The sequence below is a fragment of the Gorilla gorilla genome, chromosome 12 (assembly GCF_029281585.2).
Source record: "Gorilla gorilla gorilla isolate KB3781 chromosome 12, NHGRI_mGorGor1-v2.1_pri, whole genome shotgun sequence".
NCBI classification, from domain to species: Eukaryota; Metazoa; Chordata; class Mammalia; order Primates; family Hominidae; genus Gorilla; species Gorilla gorilla.
In genome coordinates, this window is record NC_073236.2 from 68213033 (window position 1) to 68237331 (window position 24299).

The 24299-nt window shown below is 46.8% G+C and overlaps 1 protein-coding gene across 16 annotated transcripts in view; it reads right to left on the bottom strand.

Moving 5' to 3' along the window:
* Positions 1 to 24299, bottom strand: part of DYSF (dysferlin) — a 231031-nt gene that overhangs the window by 139700 nt on the left and 67032 nt on the right. For all 16 annotated transcript variants that reach the window (XM_004029397.5, XM_004029399.5, XM_004029398.5 and 13 more), the window contains 7 exons: positions 23896 to 23926; positions 23200 to 23315; positions 17767 to 17893; positions 15722 to 15825; positions 9033 to 9101; positions 8811 to 8854; positions 4887 to 4969 (listed from right to left, as the gene is read on the bottom strand). In XM_004029397.5, coding sequence (XP_004029446.5) covers positions 4887 to 4969; positions 8811 to 8854; positions 9033 to 9101; positions 15722 to 15825; positions 17767 to 17893; positions 23200 to 23315; positions 23896 to 23926 — 574 coding nt within the window. The remainder of the gene's footprint in view (positions 1 to 4886; positions 4970 to 8810; positions 8855 to 9032; positions 9102 to 15721; positions 15826 to 17766; positions 17894 to 23199; positions 23316 to 23895; positions 23927 to 24299) is intronic.

Below are 24299 nucleotides of genomic sequence, written 5' to 3' on the forward strand. Positions count from 1 at the left end.
GCTGGTGGTAGGCACGGCTGCAGCGTCATGAAACACAACTGTCGGAAAACAGTCAGAAATGCCACAGTGTGCCTCCACCACTGTCTGCCCCTGGATTGAGAGACGAGAGACAGTGCCAGTCAGAAAACTGAAGACGAGGTTCCTTCCACACCAAGAGTACTGACCTGTGAGGTGACCCTCTGTCTGCATTACCACCCCCAAATCTCTCTACCTGTGCAGGAGACAGCCCTCCTCAGAAACTATCTGAACAGCAATTAGTGAAGGGGCCACATCCCGGAACAGATTGTTCCCCCAGCGAGGAAGGGAGGGGCTGGGGCAGGAAGAAGAAGTTCGCAGTGCCTTCAGGAAGGTCGTTTCTGGGACTAGTCCAAAGTTCCAACAAGGAAATCAGAAGGCAGAGAGCAGCTAGATGTGGAAGCTCAGGGAGGGTATCTGGGAGTTTGCTGTACAATTCTCTACTTTTGCGTGTACTTGAAATTTTCTATAATTAAAAGTTGCCCTTTAAATGTTTCAGAGAACTCAGCCAAACCAGTCTTTTCATTTCTTTCTTGCCACATGGCCTTGGAATATGTCATCACCTCTGCCTGGAACTCTTTCCTACTCCTCACATGCCGGTGGCTTCCCCTCTGGCAGCCTAAGACACCTCCTCCTAGAAGCCTTCCTTGATTCCGTCAGGCAGAAGCAGCTCTCCCCTACTCTGTTATTCTCTTTCACCATGTATGTCCTTTTCTTCGAGGGCACTTAAGACAACTTATACCCATATTTTTATTTGTGTGTCGCCTGCCAGGACTCTAAGTTCCCTGAGGGTGAGACCAAGAATATTTTGTTCAACCCTCTATGCCCAGCCCCTGACAGAAGGCATATGTTCAATAAGCATCTCCTAAAAGAATGAAGTGAATGAAAAACAATGTCAGGTATATGCCTCTGATAGCTGCCTACATTTACAGAAGGATCTGAGGACATCAAGCAGCTAGAAGTCTAAGTTAACAATGTCTTGCTTAAAAACGATGTTAACATTTGGGAGGCCAAGGCAGGTGGATCACCTCAGGTCAGGAGTTCGAGACCAGCCTGGCCCACATGGTGAAACCCCGTCTCTACTAAAAATAAAAAATATTAGCCATGTATGGTGGCAGGCAACTGTAATCCTGGCTCCTTGGGAGGCTGAGGCAGGAGAATCGCTTGAACCCAGGAGGCAGAGGTTGCAGTGAGCCAAGATCACACTGAACTACAGGCTTGGCGAAAAGAGCAAGACTCCATCTCAAAAAAAAAAAAAAAAAAAAAAGAACATTTTTAAAAATGGTATCTCCTCCAGTCTCCTCTTCTAGGAGAAGAACTCCTAGAGGTCTCCTACAGATCTAGAATCTGGAGACGATCTCCAGCTTCAAGAGCACTGGGTAGAGTCGGCCAGAAACTGGGCACGTTAACCTGTCCTCCAGCTAAAGATCTGAGGAGATGGATGGACAGAGAAAGACCCACACACCCTATCTGTGAGAGATACCAACACTGAACAGATCTTGCGGGAGAGTGAATAAAGCAGGGAGAGGGCAGAGAGCCAATCAGGATATGGAAACCGCATCCATAAGATTCAGGAAAGCATTCACCTGCATATTACAGAAAATGATTTGGAATCCTCAGTAGAGTACAAGAAGATGTAGTTTTTGTGGAACAAAGCAGAACTGCCGGGAGAGAACAGACAAGGAGCAAAGAAGTAAAGGAAAATATAAAAGGAGTGACAGGGGAAAAAGAAGGCTTGACAAGAAACTACAAATGCAACAGCCCATTTTAAACCATGTACGAAGCAGTAAAAGGCAGAATTGGTACAGAAAAAAATCAGATTAGCAACATAGAAAGCCCATCTTAATGATGATAAACAGCAAATGTTACTTTAAGGTTATTGTGTACTAGACATTATAAGAACCTTACTTTTATAACCTCATGATTTTTACAACCGCCTCATGAGGGTTGGGACTTGTAAGAGCCCCATTTTACGGAGACTGGAGCAACTCAGTTACAAAGAAGCAGAGCCAAGAGCATTTGAACCCAAGTTGGTGGGCTGGAGAGCTAGAGCTCTCCCCACTCCCCCACTCCGCCTTCAGCTGTCCATGGCATAATGTCAGAATTTTTAAAAAACAATCCTCAACTCGGATTTAAGAATTCATCATGTCTCAGACAAAATTCAATGGAAAGTGTCCTGTACCAAGATAGATTAAAATAATTTTCTAAACTATAAGAAAAAAGATAAATTCCTATGAGCAGCATCTAGTCAGGAAAAAAAAATAGACTAACTATGAAAGAATCAAATCAGACTGCTGTCAGAAAACACACAAAAATAAATTCAAAATAGATCAAATGTTTAAATGTTAAAAAAAAATTAATAGAGTTAAATATAACCTCAGGGTCTGCTGAACCTTAGGGTTTGAGCATGATGACACAGAAGGCAGAAACCATACTTTCATTATTTAAATAAGAAATTTTAAAAATAAAGACAAGAAGCTAGAAAGTTAAAGAAGGAAACAATAAAATCAGTCTAAAGAGAGTTAAAGAATGCAAAGATTAAAAGTCCAATAAAGTTTTAAAATAAACTTCTAACCAGCTAATCAAGAAAAAAAAACTCAAATACATAGCATTAGAAACAAGAAAAAGTAAAACACCACAGGTAGAGAGAATTATTCAAATTATAAAAATTTGCTCTGTACAACACTATGTAAATAAATTATACCTCAATGTAATGGATGCTTTTCTAGGAAAATATAAATTATCAAAATTGACTAGAGTAAAAGCGACAAACTAAAAATAACAATCGTCACAGGAGAAATTGAAAAGTTTTTAAAGAGCTATTACTATACCCACTCAAAAAGGGCACCCAACCCATATGGTTTTATGGGTGAATTATTTCAAACCCTCAAAAGACTGTATTCTTATGTTATAGAAACTGTTCCAGATGTTAGAGAAGACTTTAAATCTTTACAATTAATTTTACAAAGCCAGCATAACCCAGATATCAAAACCAAAGAAATAATAAGCAGACATACCAATTGAAGATCATAGAGAAACAGGCCCAAGAACACATTTAGGAATTTAGTAGGTGATAAAGGCAGCATTTCGAAATATAGGGAAAAGATTACTCAAAATACAGTGTTTGTATCACCAAAGAACAATTTTGCAAAAAGTAATGCTATATCCCTGCCGTATTCCCTAAGGAAAAGACTAACAGATTTGGCTACATAAAATTTTAAATTTCTATAGGTCAAAAACTATTAATTGGTAAAATAAAGCCAACAAGAATTATTTACTACATATATGACAGGGGAAAAGTTAATATCCATATATATACAGAACTCTTACAAAGGTATGAGAAAAAGATAAACATTTCCTCATATGGACCGAGAACATAAATAAGACATTTATAATAGAATGAATATAAATTATATAAACATGTTATATATAAATATAAAATAATTATTTAAATATATTCAAATTGAAATCGGTCAACTTCACCAGCTATCAATAAAATGAAAATTAAGGCAACAATGAAATACTATTTTCACCTATAAAATTAACAAAGTTCCTTTTTAATATTATTATTTTACCCTGTGTTGGGGAGGGTATAGCAAAATAAGCCTAGGGGCATGATGAGAGTATAAAGTAGTCCAGCCTTTTTGAAGGGCAATTTTGATAAATATCAAAAGTCTTAAAAATGTTGAAATCCTAGGCTGGGTGCGGTGACTCATGCCTGTAATCCCAGCACTTTGGGAGGCCGAGGTGGGCGGATCATGAGGCCAAGAGTTCGAGACCAGCCTGGCCAACATGGTAAAACCCTGTCTCTACTAAAAATACAAAAATTAGCTGGGCCTGGTGGCGTGTGCCTGTAGTCCCAGCTACTCGGGAGGCTGAGGCAGGAGAATTGCTTGAACTGGGGAGGCAGAGGTTGCAGTGAGCTGAGTTTGGGCCACTACACTGCAGCCTGGCAACAGGGCGAGACTCCATCTCAAAAAAAAAAAGAAAAAAAAAAAGTTGAAATCTTTTCACACAGCAATTCCAATTTTAGGTATTTATCCAAAAGGAAACTCATGAATTATATAAAGATTCAGCTACAGAAATATTCCTTGCCAATTTAGTTGCTTATAATGTGGAAAAATTTGAAAACACCTACATGTTCATCATTAACTAGTTAACATGGATCATGATACATTCACATAATGGAATATGTGTATTCACTTAAAATTGTATTATAGAAGAACTTTTAATAACACGAAAAGATATCTATGTTGTATTGTCAAGTATCGAAAAGCAATTTTCAAAACAATTTGTTCTAATGTATATATACACATACCCATGTATTAAATACACACATCTTCCATGCATGTACAGACATATACATACATACATACATATATACATACCTACAGAAAGGTCTCAGAGTGCTAATAGTTCTTGTCCAGAGGGGTGGGCTTATGGGTAATTTCAGGTAAATTTTATATTCTTTCAGATTATTTCTTTACTTAAAATTTTACAAAATGATCATGAGTTGCTTTTTTAATAGAACAATAAGAGCTATTTCAATAGCTTTTGAAACCGCTAGAGCACAGTCAGCCAATGCAGGACCTGATGGATGGCATGGCCACAGCCAGCCAATATTCTCTGCAGGAGTGAATATTCCTCTTTGTGCCCTTCAGTGGCATATCCCACAATCCAAGTGTGGAGAACCCTAAATGTCTATAAGACATCTCTTTCATTGCCAGAGCTCTTCTCAGTGGAAAATGGGCAACAGAGGCCTCATAATCTCCCCTTTTCTGCAAACTCTGAAAACTAGAAGTGTAAGCTGGATAGAGGGGGGATGGGGGAGAGCACAGGGGGTCAAAGGGCAGAACAAAGAGGGTACATACCTTCTATTTCTCCTCCAGGGGCAGAGATTTTCGACATACTCAGGTAGGTGGTAGCCACGATGTCATTGTGAGTCAGGCGGTCCCTAGAGCAAGGGAGCAGAGAGGGCCTGAACACAGGAAAGGAACTGCAGGCCAACTACCCACCCAGGAAGTATGCGGCCTCGGTTACACATCACAGGGGGGCGGGGGGCGGGCAGAGAGCGCTTCTGGTCTTCACTTTGGTATGTTACTGAGGCCTGGTAATCCCAGAGATGAAGACACTGCACAGGAGGTTTGCCCAGGACTCTCTGAGAGGGAACTAGTTCATCTCGCCAACCACCAGCATCCCATCAGGCAACCAAACCCAGGCTGCCAGCCTGGATCTCTACAGACACATCTGCAGGCTGACAGGGAGGAGGCCAGAGGCAAGGAGGCAGGGCCAGGGACTGGCCTGTTCAGGAGCCAGATTCCCGGACCCAGGAAGAACTGAGAGGCTCCAGGAGCTAAAGAAATGTCCAGATCAAGGAGAAAACTAGGTGACCAGGAAGAAACTATCTCCAAGGACACAGTCTTGAAGTAGCCAATGGTAATACACGATTCCTTTTTGTATCTAACTTTGTATGTAATGGGGCACTTTTAGCCTTTATCACCCAGGAGGCTCACACAGCCTTGAGAAACAAGCACTTTTATTATTATCTCTGATGCACCCATGAGGAAACTGAGGCTTAAAGCCATGTAGGTACTTGCCCAAGGTCATCAGGAGAGGAAGAGCAAGCCCAGGCCGGAAGCCCTGGCGTCCTGACTCCTGGAACACTGCTCCTGCATGGCATAGGGCCTGCTTCCAGGGGGACACTTCTTGGCTCCCCAACCAGGGTAGGGGACTGTGGCCAGGAGCTCAAGGAGGTTAACTGCTTGATTCACCTATTAGCCAACCACATCCTATGCAGACCCTCCCTCTGAACCCCACTCCTGCCTCCTTTGATAATAATAAACAGTAACAGCTAACATTTATTGAGCACATACTAAGAGCCAAGCACTGTGCTAAAACCATCAGGTGACTTAACTCACTCATTCTCACATCAGCACTACCAGGTAGGTACTACAATTAGCCCCAAGTTCAGATGAGAAAGCCAAGGTTGAGAAGGTTAAATAATTTGCCAAGATGGCGAAGCTGGGATTTGAGGCCAGATATGCTGACATGGAGACCACAGCTTTGATTGCAGCCACCTGCTGCTTCCCGGGTAGGCTAGACCTGGGGTCAAAACCACTAGGTTGAGAACCCCCACAGCAAAGAATATTCCAGCCCCAAATGCCAATGATGCAGAGGCTGAGAAACACTGGGCTGGGCAGGACCCATCTCCTTCAGGAAGTTCCTCCTGGGTAATTTCCCCTTCTTCTTGGTGCCCCTTAGACCCCATCTCCCTGTTGTGAGTGCCTTAGTCATGGGCAGCTTCAGATGACACATCCCAGCCCCATTGTGAAAGGCACACCCTGGCATGGTGCTTCGATTTTTCTTTGAAATCCTAACCCTACAAGGTACCCTAATCTCTGCGCAATTTCTGTGCTCCTTTCTTCCTCTTTGTATTTCCCAGGGAGGTGATTAAGCCTTGATTTTTAAAGTTTTCCATCGCCGGCGCTACATTAGGAAGAATGAATTGTCAGCACAGACAGATCTGTATCATTTTTCCAAGTAAATGATATTAATAAGAACTGAAAAGCAGGGTGCGGTGGCTCACGCCTGTAATCCCAGCACTTTGGGAGGCCAAGGCAGATGGATCACCTGAGATCAGGAGTTCAAGACCAGCCTGGCCAACATGATGAAGCCCCATTTCTACTAAAAATACAAAAATTAGCCAGGGGTGGTGGTGTGTGCCTGTAATCCCTGCTACTCGGGAGGCTGAGGCAGGAGAATCGCTTGAACCTGGGAGGCAGAGGTTGCATGAGCCAAGATCACGCCATTGGACTCCAGCCTGGGTGACAAGAGCGAAACTCCATCCTCCCACCGCGCCCCCTGCAAAAAAAAAAAAAAAAAAAAAACTAGAAAGTAAAAATTTCCTGGAACATTTTACAGTGATATTCTCAGCACCAGATGAGTGACAGTTAATGGCATTTGTACCCAGTCTTCATGACCAAACCCTAGAAAAGGTCAGCACTTGAAAAGGAATTGGATTTCTGACCTCCAGTCTTCTCTGAATTGGGAGAGGAGGGAAGGAGAGTGGGAGGAGAGAGGTTTTGTTTTATGGAGGTAGGGGGTGGTTTGGGGTTTTTTTGTTGTTGTTGTTTGGTTTGGTTTTTTTAATGAAAAAGGAATTTCTGAAGAATTAAATGGAAGATTAAGTTACAGAGAAAAGGCCATACGGACTATATCCTATTTCCAGGATTCAGGTAATAACAAGAGCTTATCTGCATTTTCTGGGAAGAAAGCACTCTTCTGGATAGGAACTTGAAGCAGCAGAATGCTTTCTGGCCAAGAGCTGGGTTTTGGGGCTTGGGGTTGCTTTTGGAAAATACAGCAAGTCTGAAAATAGACTCACAATAAAAATGCCACTTCAACCCAAACCAGAGATGCAACCACCAGATTCTGTAATGTGTTTGGATTGTACAGTACGCCGATGCCTTTGACACAGCTCACCCGGACTCGGGCCAGACACATCCACAACACAGGAGACAACCGCACCCACTCACATCCACATGCGCAAACACGCAGAGACACGCACAGCTCATCGCCCGCAGTCAGAGCGGCACACATGGAGAGCGGAGATGAAGAGATCATTCTGGGATGTAAAGCACATCTTTCCTCCAAACCGCTTCCCCACAGTACATACCCGTGGTCGCTGCCCTTGCGGCCTCTCCCTCACAGGCCCTCCTGGCGGCTCTCTTTCCTCTCCTCTAATTCTCACAAGCTGTTTTCTTTAGGCCTGGGGAACTGGCACACAGCTTAATGGCTCTGTGGCCTGGGGGTTTTTCCCTAGTCTCTCATTATCCTCCTGGTTGGGGGTGTCATGGGCATGAGACCAAAGGAGAACACGCTGGGGAACCACAAAGCCAAGACTTCTTGGGGGCAAAGAAAGGACAACTCTCTCTTTTTGGGAAGCCCAATGCCCTGAGATCACACGTGTGGACCCCGAATATTCCCCTCAAGTGTAAGAGACAGCTCCCCTCAACTAGCAGGAGGTGGCATGGACTAATGGTTACGAACACAGGCTTTGGAAACAGCAGGCTTGGGTTCAAGCCTGGCCTCAGCTACTTTCCAGCTAGCTGTCAGCTCGGGCAGGTCACTCAGTCTTTCCCAACCTGCCTTCTCATCTGTGAACTGATGTCGGTGAGTTGATGGTCAGATGAGATGACTCGTGTCAAGTGCTTGCTGGGAACAAGGTTTGGTGTATAGTAGGTGCTCAACAAGTATTAGATGCTGTGATCTTTCTAAGACACCCGTGAGCTGCTGTCCTCACCTGCTGCACAGCTGCCGTGGTGTCCCCTGCTCAGGCAATCTGGTCCGCTCCTCCAGCCTGGGGACCCTACTTTTTCATCCCACCAACCCAGGGCAGCACCGCAGCCCATCCTCTCTGAAGCTCTGCTCTTTTCAGCCCCTTCCCTTAGTTTGTGAGCCTCTCCTCACTGGAATGTCCTCATGGTGAGCTTAGCAAAACCCCACCCCTCCTGCCAGGCCATCACCTGCCCCACCTCCTCCAGGAAGCCTTCCCAGCTCCTTCTGCCCTCAGAGATGATTCCTCCTTATCTGCCTACTTCCCAACAAGCAGGTGTGAGTAAGCTTCCCAAGAACTGCCCACACCCTCTCCATCCCCGGCTACCCCAAGGGGACATTACCTCACCTGAAACTCCTCCCTCACACTCTTACTACCAGTCACTGAGCCGAATGAAACTGAGGGACCCAGCGCCCCCTCAGGACAGCCCGCCCTAAAGACTCCAAGACTCAGAACTCACCAGTCTATGACACGAATCCTCATTTTTTCGCACATGGAGGGAAACTGAGGAGGGAATAGAGGCGTGTTGGGAGAAGAGTCCTTTTGAAGATAGAACAGCCCCTCCCCACCCCGAGCTGAAGTCTGGGATACTGGCAGGATGCTGGGGAGGCAGGAGCCCTGGACCTCCCGAAGCCCAGAGCCCCAGGGGCCTCCTTGGGTTTGCTGGGGGCAGGAGGCTCACCATGGCAGGCAGTGTGATGTTCTGGTTCCACTGAGGGTTGGCCGTCTTCTCCAAGATCTTGCTGGACAGCTAGAAGACACAGGGAGGGGACAAGTTGATCGAGCTCCATGGGGACTCTGGGCTCCCCCGGGGCCACATGCCAGCCAGTGGCCATTCTCTGCCATGCTGGCTGCCCTTAGGGCTGGGTGTAAGACCCTGGGGTTGGGGCCTAGTGCAGGGGGCTCATACACAGGGAATCTTTGCAGAGACAAAGCTCAATGGAAGGTCAGACCCAGAGCTGGGGAGTGGGTAAGGGTGGGGTGGGTTGTCTGAATGCCACAGGCCTTCTACCCTTAACTCACACCTCTGGCTGAAAATCCCCCTCCATACCTCCCATTATGGCCATGACCCTAAATGTGGGCGCCCTGAGTCCAGTCCAGACGGGCTTTCCCAGAGGCCCTTATGGCCCAGAAGGCTCTTTTGCCCATTACCCCAGATCATCCACCATGTAGGAAGACTGTGACCCCTAGGAGATCAGAGATGGGAGAGGGGAGCCATGCACAGAGGTCAGAAAGTGAAAGAAAATTCAGTGAAGATACAAACCCTATAAGCCATAGTCTGCCTCCAACCAGCCCTGCCCTAAAGACCAGGCTTTTCCCAAACAAGAAACCTCACAGGAGTGGAAACCAGATCCAAACCAGCAGCTCACAGGCCAGCCCTGGCCTTGGAGTCTATAAGGAACACCAGGCCCCTTAGCCAGCCCCAGGGATCCTATACCCACACACGGAGGCAGCAGGTAAAGACTCAGTTTCAGATACACAGATCCTGGTAGATTTCCATGTTCTACACATGAAAATAATGAGCAGCCTTTTCAGAGCATTTACTATGATAAGCCCTGCATTGTGCTAAGCATTTCATGTGCATTATCTCATTTAATGAGCATCTGACTTAAATCAGAGACTTCAGGTCCCCAGGGGTGAGGATGATGTCTCCATTCCTGGTCCACCCAGTGCTGGCCCCTGCCCCCACCTTCTGCCTCCTCCCTGTAAAAAGAGCCCCAGACAAAGGCCACACAGGGCCGGGTGTGGGGCTGAGTGCCAGGATTTGGCCCTTTTGTTAGTTAGCAGAGAGGAGTAAGGAAAGAAGAGAGACCAACAATCCAATCCAGTGGAAGAAAGAGCAAAGAGTGGAAGAGACAGTTCACAGAATGATGACGCAAGGCCTTGAGACATATAAAAAGATGCTTCATCCCACTCAGAAAGAAACATAAAGAAAACCAACAAAATACCATTCCTCACCCATCAGATTCATAAAAATCTCTGAAGTCTGATAGACCACTGTTGGCGAGGCTATGGGAAAACTGCATGCTCATGTTTTGCTGGTGGGAAAACAAAATAGTTTGACCCCTCCAGAGGACAATTGGCCACTATCTATTGTAGTTTCAAATGCATGTTCCCACTGCCCTATGAATCCTACCTCTAGACACCCATCCTACAGAAATACTTGCACATGTGAGGAATGACATATGTGTGAGGCTATTCACTGCAGCATGGCTTGAACTAGCAAGGATTTGGAACAACCCATGTGTCCACCAATGGAGAGCAGGTTAAATGAAGTATGGTCCGTCCGTACAATGGAGTACTAGGCAGCTCTCAAACAGAATGAGGATGCCTCTAGGTAGTGACGTGAAACCATCTCCAAGATATATGATTAAGTGAAAAAAGCAAGGCGCAGAGTGGTGTGATGTGCAGCCATTTGTGCTAAAAGGTAAAAGACAAAAATCTATAGTCGGCTGGGCACGGTGGCTCATGCCTTAATCCCAGCACTTTGGGAGCCCAAGGCAGGTGGATCACTTCAGGTCAGGAGTTCAAGACCAGCCAGGGATAATGTGGCAAAGCCCTGTCTCTACTAAAAATACAAAAGTTAGCTGGAAGTGGTGTCACATGCCTATAGTACCAGCTACTCGGGAGACCAAGGCATCAGAATTGCCTGAATCCAGGAGGCAGAGGCTGCAATGAGCTGAGATTACACCACTGCACTCCAGCCTGGGCTACTGAGTGAGACTCCATCTCAAAAAAAAATAAAGAAAGAATCTGTAGTCATATTTGCTTACACGTGCATCACAAAACCAGAATAACATAAAAGAAACTAATTGCAGTGGTTTTCTTTGAAAAGGAAGAAATGGATTGATTGTTGAATGGGGTACAGAGCAAGAGGGAGATTTTTCATGATAGATAGATAGATAGATAGATAGATAGATAGATAGATAGATAGATAGAATAAATGTACTACCTAATTCAAAAATTAGATAAACAAAATTTTAAAATAAGATACTTTAACAACACCCAGCTGAGCGGCCCTGCCAACTCTGTGCCCCAGGTCCCTGGAATAAGGCACAGGCTGCCCCAACACACACATAGGATGCACACGGGCTACTTCAGCCCCTGCCCCAGGCATCTGGCCCTCCTCCATCGCAAACACTTCAACCTGGCTGCCTTCACCAGGATGTGGGTCTGGGGGCTTGAACAGCAGCTGGTCCATCTGCCACACCCCAGCCAGCACTGCCTGTGGCCCCAGAGATCCCTGCCAGCCTTCCCCCATCCTGTTCCACCCACAGGCACTCAGCCAGGGCCGCACCATGCTGCTTCTTCCTCTTCCTCTGCTTCTCTTTTTTTCTTGCTTTACCTTTTTTCTTTACCTTCCTTCACTACCCAATGGAGTATTATTAGTACACTCTCTCTGGAAGGCTATTTGTCCATCTGTATCAAATACTTAAAAATAAGCCCCCTGGCTTAACAGCCCCAATTCTAGAAACTTCCCTACAGAAAAGCAATCAGAGTGTGGACAAAGATTCCCGTATGCTGATGTTTGTCACAATGTTGTTTATAAAGACGAAAATTTGAATTATATATATCCAAAAAATAGGTCAAATGTTATGGTATACTCATCTGACAGAATATTATGCAGCCATCAAAAAAATCATTTCAATGACTCTTTAATAACCTGAGAAAAGATGAGACAACACAAGCAGTTTACCAAACTGCATGTATATAGTTGATTCTCATTATTCACGGTAGTTACGATCTATAAGGTCACCATGAACCCTGAATTAGTGAATGCTGACTCATTACCTCAGAGAAGAAGCAGGGTTAAATTCCTGGCAGCCTCTGTCACAACGTTTTTGTCAACTGATCAATACATAACCTTGGTTTATGTGTGCTTCTGTTGAAGGACACCTTACTTTTTAATATACATTGCTGAGTCATCAGCATTGAACTCACAGCCAACGGCACTGTGACTCAAGCCTGCAGGAAGCTTACCTATCACACGCACTTCCTCCGTAAAGCACATCACAGCCTTTCTGAGCTGAGGAACGCCAGACAGCACTTCAGCACGACATTTGGGGCCATTTTAAACAGCGAAGTCGCCAAGAAAAGGCACAAAAATGTGAAAAACATGAGACTACACAGGACACATATCAAAGGACACACATTTTGTCTGTGTCCTTTGATATGTGTCCTGTGCAGTACCATGTTTTGAGACTCTCTGCCTCCCTGTTTCAACTCTCGTGGAGTAAATACGTGTCCTTTGATCATGGACATGTCGTATTTACTGCATGAGAGTTGGAGCGGGGAGGCAGAGACTCACCTTGTTCAACCTCAGCAACCAACATACACGCTGGGAGACTCAAATTTTTCAAAGCCCTGAAAGTGTCCACAAATCATCACTAAAGTGCCATGAGTGTTGATTTTAGGCTTGCAAATACATTTTAGTGAGTAGGCAAATTGGCAAATACAGAATCCTTGAATAAGGAAAATCAATATTTTCATGATTTTTCCCCAGCAAGTGGGAAGAGGGGAGGTAACAGGGTAGGTAATACAAACCAATGTTATCAGTAATTCTCTCCAGGGTGGTGCAGGGTGCAGAATATGGTGCAGTGGGAGTTTTTGTTGTTTTCCTTGTCTCTGATTTTTTTCAATTTTTTGCAATTAATGGGTTTTATTCTTGAATTCAGAAAAAAAAAAGTTGTTTTAAAACTTCCTGTCCTGCCCTACAAGTAGGGCAGGACCTTTTCTTTCTTCCATACCATGATGTGCACAGTCGCACACACTCTCCCACACTCCTATCTTCTTAGGAACTTGGCCAAATCAAGTATGGTTCACATCTTGGATAATACTGCCACCAGGTGTCCATAAGGGGAAATGCAAAGAAGGCCAGCTGGGGTGGGTGGGTACACAGAATGTAACCTCAGGGCTCTTCAGCTTAGGGTGTAAAGAGAGAAAAGGGACATGCAAGCAGGCTAAAAGAGAGGGACAGGCAGAATGAGACACGCCATAAGAGCAGCAGAAGCGGGGACGCCACAAGGAGGTGGCTCAGGGCAGAGAGGACGCAAAGGCCTGGGGCCCACCAAGGAGGCTGGCCAGGTTGAAACTTTCAAGACGGAGCATTCCAGCTGCCTCCTTCACCATAAGGTCATTCTTCAACTCCCTCCACCTCCTTCTAGAGGAAAAAATGGGAGGCACAGCTTCTTGCATGAGCCCAGATGCCAATCCACTGTATACAGTGCCTTGCCTTGGCTGCCTTTGTCCTTTCGCCTCCCCCTAGACACTGGTACCTTCCTAAAGAAATCCCCAGGGCCAGCCAAGGGCATCTCAGAACAGAAGACCCAGAGAGATCAAAGATGCTGGCAGGGACCCAGGAGCAGCCAGGAGCCCCAGAACCCTGAGGCTTAGTTCCAATGAATGTGAAGGAATGTCAGTCTTGGTTCTAGCCACCATCGAAATACCTTCCATGTTGGGAATGCGAAATAAGAACAATCTCAGGACATGAATTCCCCCAAGTGTCAAGTGGAAGAATTAATCCTAGTCCTTGGAGCTAGTGTCCCACAAAAACGTACAGCCGCAGCTTCCTGTTTCCTTCCTACCTTCAAGCAGCTGTCCCCATTCCTCCTGATGCCAGGTGCAGGGCGTAAGACCTGGACCCTGAGTCTACACCAAAACCTGCACTCAGGTGAGGATCTGCAGTAAGCATTTACACCTCCACATGAATGAGTTTAAAATCTGCATTACATCCACGTGTACATTTTCACTGGGACCCTGTGCTAGTCTCTGAGGAGAGAGAGCCCAGCTCAAAGGGGCTCCTGATGGCCACCTTCAGTATAATTCATACGTCAACACAATGATGACTGATTTAACATTAGAAATAAAAAGTATTGAGGTCCATACTAATACTCAACGAAGCGGAGGGAGAAAGCTCTTCTTTACAGAAAAAAATGTTGGCTAATCAAGAGAAAAAGAATGATAATGAGAAAATCACCACTTTGCAGTCCCAACTAAATGACTTCTTCAGACAGGAAGGTCAATGGATGCTTAGACCATTAGGTAAGAGGTAGCTGAGAAGTAGGACATCCGTACAGTGCCAAGATATCGCCCACAGTTTACTTGCTAATTACGAAGTGGGAAGATTTACTTTTATAAGGGAGCTGTCTGGAGGCACCATTTTAACTCTGTGATCAGGCGATCATCCCTAATGATGGGACAACCTGACATTATGGCTCTCTGTTGTGATGCCATATGACATGCAGAACATCAACTATGCTGAGTTCTTGCCGAATACTTCATCTGAATCTAATGGAGTCTCTAGACCTAACTTCCAGTTTACAGGAAAGAGAGAAGCCAGAGAAACAAGTTAAACAACAGAAGGAAACAATCCAACAAATCCAGTACTTGGACAACTGGCCTGGGCTGTTCAAAAATTCAATGCCATGAGTTGAGAGACAAGGGAATGCTCCTGGAAAGAGCTAGCAGTGGCTGTGGGGGCGCGAGGTAGGGATGGGCCCTGGGGACAAGTTTAAAGTCAAAAGCTAGAGATAGCATGTGGGATGTGGAGAGAGAAAAAAGAGGGAAGAATCAAGGAAGGTCCACATTTTCTGCCTTTGATGGTTGTACCTGGTTAAGACAGAGGCTTTTGGATATGGGGCAGTTTGTGCAGAGAAAATGACTCCCTCCAGGGCTCAGAGGGGCAGCAGGCAGAGCTGTTTAGAGGCACAGAGAGGCCTGGGGTTGAAGGGAGCGGTCGGAGAGCTACGGAGTTCTCTGCAGAGAGGTGATGGCTGAAGTCTGGGAGGGCTGGGGCTGCCAGGAAAGCCTGTGGGGGGTGCACAGACACTGAGGGGGTGGGCAGCCTGTGTGGAGAGAAGGGCTGGGACAGAAGTCAGCAGGGACTGGAGCCACAGCCCCGCCTCAGGGCAGGAAGGTGGGCTGCAAGGAAGAGTCTAGGGTGCCCACCAGAGGGGCCTTTCTCTGCCCAACTACCCCCACAACATTTTTTAAATAACCATTATGTTTTTATCCCACATCTTTAAAATATAGTTTCTCTATCTTTATGCCTTCATGTCTGGTTTCCATGCTATTGCTCCATTTTCCCCCAAATGTTCCTCTACTATCCACCGTCCGACGTCCTCTCCTGGGCCATCCACATCTATGTGTCTGTCTGGGACACCCCCAGGCAGACCTGTCCACATATGTGTGCGGGGCAGTCCCTGAGAGCTGGGCCTATGTGGGTGTCTCACCACGCACCAGGATCAGCCACTCCTTGTGCACACACCTCTGGTGGGGGCATCTCACTCTGTCTTGCTCTCAACCGGCACAGTCCACAGGGCACCAGAAAGTCCCCTCCCGAGAGAACCCTCCTGCTCCCTTGCTCCTTACCATTTTCCCCGCAAAGCTGACCTCCACAAAGGGGTCCACCAAGTTCTTCTTGTTACTCTCAAAGCCAAAGATCTGTTTCACGTTGTCCATCACGGCATCGTCCACTGGGAAGAGGCACACACCAGTCACTGCCTGCCTGCTGTCTCTCCTCCAAAACCCTGACTGTCCCCCATCTGTCTCCAGGCAGTCCTGGGACTACCTGAGCAAGAAGCTTTGGCCCCTTCACACAGGGACTCAGCCCAGGTGCTCCCCAGAGGGAGGACTGTCTCAGAGCAGCAACTCCTGAGAGCTCCGGGCCACTTTGTCACCAGTCCCAAACAGCTCGTTCACTGTCCCCGCCCTGCGTTCAAAGCCTTTCAGATCAAATCTACCTGCCTGACTAATTAGAAATCTACATCACTAAGGGCAGTAAGTACTCAGAAAAGGACTGGCAGTTGTTATAACAATATCCCATTATTGGTGCCTGGTTGACATTTTCCTTTAAATCTATTAGCGCAGCGATTTACCTGAGGTTAACCAAGAAGTCAATTCTGTTGGTTTTTTTTTTTAAGAGTTTTTAATCTATGCTGCCCCAAACCATTATTTTTTGAATCAGCCAGATTATTTATATATGTAGATACCGATAGATATGTTTATGTGTATACACATACATATGTGTATAAAGCATGTTATGTTTACAGACACATGAGTGGGTAAGTGGAGGGGGATAAAGATTATACACTAGCTGATAACTACATGAATACAAAAGGCAACAACAATTAGCAAACATTTATGATCTGTTTGCCCATCTATTTTGTTTTTTTTCAAACAACGTTGCAGGGAATTCAACACAAAGCTCTTTCACCTTAAGAAAAGCAAACATTTCTATTTCCCCATGCCCCTCTTGAAGTTCACCAGCCTCACTTCCAGTTGCAATCAATAAGTGCAGAATATTTTTTAGCATGTGTTTTAGTACTGAATTAATACTCATTACTTATTTACAGGCTTTCTTCAGGATTTGGTCTAAGTAAGCTTGTACATTTCATTTCCTGACGTCAGCAGCAGAAGCAGAAACTCTCAAACAGTTACCTCTATGGAAAAGTTGTAACCAGGGACCCAAGTTGCAAACCTTCTCACTGACTCTGCTGTGAACAGTGGCTTGGTTGTGTTAATGCATGCTCTAAAATAGTGGCTCACAGTGGGGCCTCACCACAGAACAACTTGGGGAGCCTTTAAACCCTACCAATGCTGAGCCCTGCCCTAACTCGAGTCAATCTAAAATGCTGGAGGTGGGGCCCCAGCATTTGGACCGTTTTGAATCTTCCCAGGGAATTCTACTATCAGCCCAGGTTGATAACCAGAGCTCTAGAATATTCGGTATAACTCCCCAGCATTTACTAAACACACAGATGGGTCTAGTATCGGGCCAACCACTGTGAGAAACCAGGCAGTGGCCACACTGGCCTTCCTGGGAGGAAGAGATGGTTGCAAGTCGGGTGCCCACTGTCCCAGTTTGCTGGAGACTGCAGGGTTTCCTGGAACAGGCACTTTCAGTGCTAAAACCAGGACAGTCTCAGGCAAGCTAGGATGGTGGGTCACCTTGTGGATCTGTGTCCTTCATCTGTGAAGACAGTGGGCCCCAGGAGTCCTTCATGCAAACCCTTCCAACATTAGAGCAACTGCTCCCCAGCCCAGCTCTGCCACTAGCAGGATGGGCTTCCTCATAGAGGGAGGGAAAATCAGTGAGAGCCAGCCCTAAGGCCAGAATAGAGTCCAGATGGTGCTGACTTCTCAATGAGAAGAAAATGGGTCCACAGAGTGGCCAAATATTGCCAGACCAGGCCCAGAGGACACTGGAATGGAGCTGAGAGGCAGCTATTACTCTCAAGAGTTCTTGAATCTTTGTAACTCCACCAGCACTGATTACTTTTCGTTAAATTCTGATTGTTTTCCTAGACGCCTCTCCTTCCCCCAGGGAGCTGACCCCGCCCGCCATCGCCCACCCCCACAAGCCCTGCGCCTCCAGCCTCCTGCAGACCTCCCACCCAAGGGCGCGCCCAACGCACTCTGCGGCAAGTCCTCAGCCCGGAAGACCTTCAGGCAGAAGTGGGCTCCTCGCAGGGCTACGCCTGTGGGCCGGAGCAGGTTGCTTTCAATGTCCTCCTTGTCTTCAGAGGGGTCTTTTCTCTCCAGCTACAAAGAAAACCAAATACGATTCCTTCATGTGCTCCTGAGCACAGGATTTTACTTTCCTTTTCTAAGAGTTCCAGCTCTGCCACATAAATGCTGCATTCTGCAGTAAGGCAGACTGCGCTCCGACACTTACTACCGCATGGTCTCTGGCAAGGTTCTTCACCTGAGCCTCAGCTTCCTCTTGAGTATAGCAGAGACCATGATACTGACCTTCCAGGACTGTGCGAGGAACATCTCCAATAATGATGTAAATGCATGTGGCACACAGCAAGCATTCCACCAACCTCAGTCTCCTTCCCGCTCTCCCCCACCTCCCGGTTAAAACATAGTACAGCAGTAACTGAGGTCTAAGCTGGCCACTCTGTCTTTAATAACATGCAGGTGTTCATTCACCCAGCCATTAGCTACTGAGTGAGTACTAGGTGTCTGTATGGTGCTGAAGGGCAGGGGATATGGCAGTGAATAAGGGGATGACATGAATAAGCACCCTGTTCCCATGGAGCTGACTATCATGCAGGGAAAACACTTTCAGCAAACGAATCCAATAACATGTACTGTGTCTTGTGGTTGGAACAGTAATAACAAAAACCCATCCCACATGCATTGATGTGTATGCACTCTCTCATTTAATCCTCGTAGCACCCCCCCCTTGAATGGGTCTCAAACTTGGCTGCACATTAGAAACACCTGGGGAAGGCTGGGCGCCGTGGCTCACACCTGTAATCCTAGCACTCTGGGAGGCCGAGGCAGGCGGATCACCTGAGGTCAGGAGTTCAAGACCAGCTCGCTAACATGGGGAAACCCTGTCTCTACCAAATAATACAAAAATTAGCCAGGCATGGTGGCATGCACCTGTAGTCCCAGCTACTCAGAGGCTGAGATGGGAGAATTGCTTGAACCTGGGAAGCAGAGGTTGCAGTGAGCCAAGATTGCACCACTGCACTCCAGCCTGGGCAGCAAAGTGAGACCGCCCCCCCGCCCCATCTCAAAAACAAAAAAGGAAAAGAAAAGACTCACCTGGGAAGCCCAGGTCACACCCTAGACCAATTAAAACAGAATTTGTGGGAGAGAGTACCCATGCAGCAGTGGCTTGTAAAGCTTCCCAGATGATTCCAACTAGCAACAGAGGCTGAGAATCAGTGTCTTCTAGACCACTGCTGTGCCTTCCAATTAAAATGCAGGTTCTAGTTCAGCAGGTGTGGGGTGGGGCCCAAGATTCTGCATTTCAAAAAGTGTCCAAGTGATGCCCACGCTGCTTGCCCACAGATGGTGCTCTGGGTGTAAGGGCCTAGAATGCCCCCACTTTACAGATAAGAAAGCTGAGGTGTAACACAGGCTGGAAGCAGAACCCACGTGCTTGGAGAGCACAGAGCAAGGGGGCTTGTAACTATACTGGGGTGGGGTCAGAAATGCTTCCCAGCTTGAGACCTGGATGATGAGCAACAGGTGGAGGCATCCAGACGAGGAGGCAACTCATGCAGAGGCCCTTGCACATGGGGAAGTTGGCAGCTGGAGGAACAGAAAAAAGATCTGGTGGCTGCTCTTGGGCTAGCGAGCAGCGAAGGGACAGGAGAATAGCAAGGTCAGGCTGTGCCCAGCAGCCAACTCCTTGGACAGTTGCCTGGACTAGCCTCACCCCATTTCTCACTCAGTCACATTTGACACTTAGAAACCTGCTTCAGGATCCTTGCTGCAAAACCCAGAATGCCCATATCACAGCATGCCCAAAGGGATGTGTTCTGCATTTACTCTCCTCAGCTCATATCAGAAGAAAACAATCATCTTTCAGGCATCCATAAAAATGTCTATTCCCCTAGACAATAAGCACTGATTGAGCACCTACTGTGTACAAGACCTGCCGTACTAGGCAAGAGGGGAGATAAAAGATATCACGTTTGCTATATTGTCCCCATCATCAAGAAACTGAATCTCAGTGATGAAGACAGACACATAAACTGATTAGACTACCAAAGGGCTGGGTGGTGGCCCAAAGGAAAGACCAATACATTTTCCTGGAAGACAAGGCAAGCTTCAGGGAGGAAGTAGCATCTAAACTGGGTCTGGAAGAACAAATTGGCTCTTGGTAGGCAAAGAGAGGGAAGGCATTCCAGCAGGGGAAAAGGCTAGAGAGGGATGGAAGAGCATTCTGGAAAGAGTCGCATCATCTGGTGTGGCCACAGACGGGGCCCATGAAGATACATAACAGCAAGTGGGATTGGGAAACTAGGCTGAGGGCAAATGTCAAGGGCCTTGAGTGTCATGCTAAGGATCTTGGACTCTATCCTAAAAGCAGTGGGAAGTCACTGGACGTTTTGTAAGAGGAGACGCGCGTGATTCTACCTGGGTTTAAAAATGATGACTGGCGGCCAGGCACAGTGGCTCACGCCTGTAATTTCAGCACTTTGGGAGGCCAAGGCGAGTGGATCACAAGGTCAGGAGTTTGAGACCAGCCTGACCAACATGGTGAAACCCCGTCTCTACTAAAAATACAAAAATTAGCCGGATATGGTGGCGCACACTTGTAATCCCAGCTACTCAGGAGGCTGAGGCAGGAGAATCACTTGAACTCGGGAGGTGGAGGTTGCAGTGAGCCGAGATTGCACCATGGCACTCCAGCCTGGGTGACAGAGCAAGATTCTTTCTCAAAAAAAAAAAAAAAAAAGATGACTGGTGATAAGGTGGGGATAGGTGAAGTATAACGTAAGAAGTTAGGAGACTTCAGAGGACACTTAGGATGGATGGCAGAGACTGCTAGTTGTTCCCCCAAATCCAGTCTTTTCTGCCTCCTCTAACAAACCCTCAATTTTTAGCTGGACAGCATTAGGATGGACTTTATTTCCCAGGCTCCCTCGTAGTTAGATGTGGCCATGTGACTAAGTTCTTGTCAATGAGACCTAAGCATAAATGTGTACAACTTCCGGATCATGCCTTTGAAGGAAGAGATGTGGCCTCCATTGTCCTTTACTCCCATTTCCCTGGCTGGAATACAGACATGGTGATGGGAATTGGAGCAACCATCTAGGGCCATGTGATGGAGGCTGCATGATGATCACAGTGGAGAAAAGACCAGGAGCCTGGGTCTCTGATCATTGCCGAAGCACTGTGCCAATTCTGGACTGTGGCATTCATGAGAGAGAAATAAACCTCTGTCCTCCTTAATGCCTATTATTTGGGGCATCTTTGTTACACCAGCTGAACCTATATTGTAATTCACAAAGAGACCCAAGTGAGAGAGAGTGGGAGCCGGACCTCAAACTCGGGTCTTGGGATGGGAAAAAGAAGAGGTGTACACTGAGGTTTTCACACCAACAAGACTGGCCAACTGCTTGCATGGGGATTGAGGGGTAAAGAATGAAACTCTGGCCCCTGGTTTGGGGAACTAAGTGGATAACCATGCAATTTCCTAAGATGTCACCTAATACGGGATGGGGAACAGGTGTGGGGAGTGGGCAGCAAATGATACCAGGCTTTGCTATAATAAGTTAGATTTACTGTAATAAGTTAGAGGGGCCTAAGGGACACGTTAATGTGGCCTGATGACAAGGCAACTGAAACTGAGCGTCCAGAGCTCAGAAGATCCAGGCTGGAGAAGAGCAATTTACAAGTCTCAGGTGGTGTCTGAAAGAGACGGACTCCTCAACAGTGAAGGGCAGGACACAGCAAGGGAACAGGGACTGAACTGCAACATCGAATTTGAAGAACCCACTGGAAAAGGAGCAAGGAGAGTCATGAATACTAAGGGAGGAGACAGTTTCAAATAAGGCGTGGGCTCCAGAATCGAACGCTATGGAGCAGTGGTGCAGACTAACAACAGAGGAGAGCTCCTAAGCTATGGTAATGAGTGACCCTTATACCAGTGGCTTCAGGGAGGGGAGGTGGTGGGATTCCTACTGAACAGGAGAAGGAATGAGCAGCTGGTAATGGAGTGGAAAAAGGGGGATGCAGTGCACCCTTTCAAGAAGTTGGTGATGACCAGCAGTAGGAGAGAGAGAAAATAGTAGTGGAGAGGAGGGGTGGGGAGAAATGGGTCAAGGAAGGGGTGTTTTAGGATGGGGAAATCTTGAGCCTGGTACAGATCATGGAGAAGGAGGCAGAGGAGACAAGTGTGAGGAGAGACCAGAAAGAGGAGGCTAAAGAAGACAGTGGAGGATGTGAAGTCATGGCCAAAGAGGTGGTGGGATAATGCAGCGGGAGGGGCGGAGGAAGGGAGGGAAGGTGAATGAAGATGGGGGGCAAGTTGAGGACCACAGGAGCTCCCAGAGCTCTCACCACTCATCGCTGTGCAACTCTGCCTCTCCAAGGGAAGCTGAGGTTGGAGCTTAGGAAAGGGAAGAAAGTCTGGGAACAGCCAGGAGAGATAAGGAGTAAGGAGATGAGGAGAATTAGATAAGGAGTAAACTATACCCAGGTAAAGGAAGAGGCGGACAGCACCCGGGGCCCAGCTAAGTGGAGAAGTAGAAACCCACATTCATCCAAGCAGCATGTCCAGGTGGCCAAGGAGCCAGTGTGTGGTGAGGATGGGGGAGACACGAGGCATGGCAGGAGACCCCAAGGGCCCTGTCCTCCTCTCCCTCCCTGCACAATGCCATCAGCCATATTCCGGTACCTCACCCCTGACCTTCACCTCACCCCTGACCTTCAGCACTCCTGGCTTGCCCTCACCCAACACGTCCACCACCCACCTGCCTCTCTTCTGCTTCTGCGCTGCTGAGCACCATGAGGCAAGTGGCTCCACTACAAACAAAGCGTCCAACCCAGAGTGGGTGCTCTGGTGTTTGTACAGAAATCCTTTCATTAAATCTAACCCCTCACTCCTCTCCCACAAAGATGATTCCAAACCTTTTCTCCTCTTCTCAAACATAGAAAGATGCAGATACCTCTCCTGCTCTCAACATTTTTCTCATTCTTACCACCTCCAACTTATAACTTTACTTACTGACATGTGGAGACGAGCATGACACATTCTTAGGCAATGAAATTCAAGTCACAATATCATATATATAGAATAATCTCACTGTTGCAAAAAGAAAAATATGTGCGTATATCCTTCCAGAGGGATGTGCAATGAGACAATAATAGCTCTCTCGGAGTGGTAGGATTATGAGTGATTCATTTTTTATTAATACCTTGCACCCAGAGCATTCATTTTTTATTAACACCTTTCTACATGTTCCACATTTCTCATTAATTACCACGTATTAGTTTAAATCAGAAAAAAAAAATAGAGTTTTTGTTTGTGGTTTGGTGCCTCCGCAACCAAGTGCTGCGTGGGGGACCGTAAGGAAGACCCAGGGAAATGTACTCACAGGCGCTTCGTCCCCAGGCCCCAGCACACAAAGGCTTGTTTTCAGGTAGCCTCTGGCCCCAGCAGAGAAGTCATCAGGGTCTGAGAGCAGCAGCCACTTCCTGAGATAGGCGTGCCCTAAGAGAGACAACATCCTCTGGTGATCCCAGAATCAGAAGACCCCAGGCTGTGGCCACATCCAGGAGCCCAGGATGGACTGCACAGGGGAGGTAAAGGACTCATCTGCTGGGCCATGAGCTCAGGACTCAGATTCTAGAATCAAAAGGCACTTTGAGTGTTCATGTGGTCAGAGTCAGAAATATTAACAGAAACCCCTGTAAGAGGCTGGCAGAGCCAAACCCAAGGCATTTTCCTCCCCTTCAGGAAGTGACCAGATCAGAATGGAAACCGGGGTGAGGAGAAATCCTGGCTTGTCACCCAAATGACCTGTCCCTGTCTGCCATGAGCCCAGTCTCCAGTAATGGGGCCTTTCAGATCTAGCCTCCCTGAATGGGCCAACAGAGACACAGGTGAGTGTTACACCCTCCCGAGGGCCTGTCTCACATGGAGGATGAATGACCTGCTTTCTCTCCCAAGATTAAACCCTTCCTCTAGATTCTAAAACCCCCAGGAGGGACAGTGAGGATCCCAAATGAGTGTCCCCAATCAGCCTCCAGAACGAAAATGCAAGGATACAGCCAAAGTGGTGAGAACTCACGGGGCTCTCTGTAAATGGTGCCCACGTCCATCTGCAATCAATGAGAGGAGACACAAATCAAACTCTTGCTGCCAAAGCGTTAAATAAAGTGTGGTGCATTATACGATTCCATTAAAAACCATGTTTTTGAAGAACATTTGGAAACACAGGCAGTCAACATTTGATACTACATGAAAAGAAAGTGAAATATATTTTGATCCCAGTTTGATAAAGAATGCTTATGTACAGAAAAGAAAGAGGAAAGGAGGCTGGGCGTGGTGGCTCATGCCTGTAATCCCAGCACTTTGGGAGGCCAAGGCGGGTGGATCACTTGAAGTCAGGAGTTCAAGACCAGCCTGACCTACATGGTGAAACTCCATCTCTATTAAAAATACAAAAAAAAAAAAAAAAAAATTAGCCGGGTG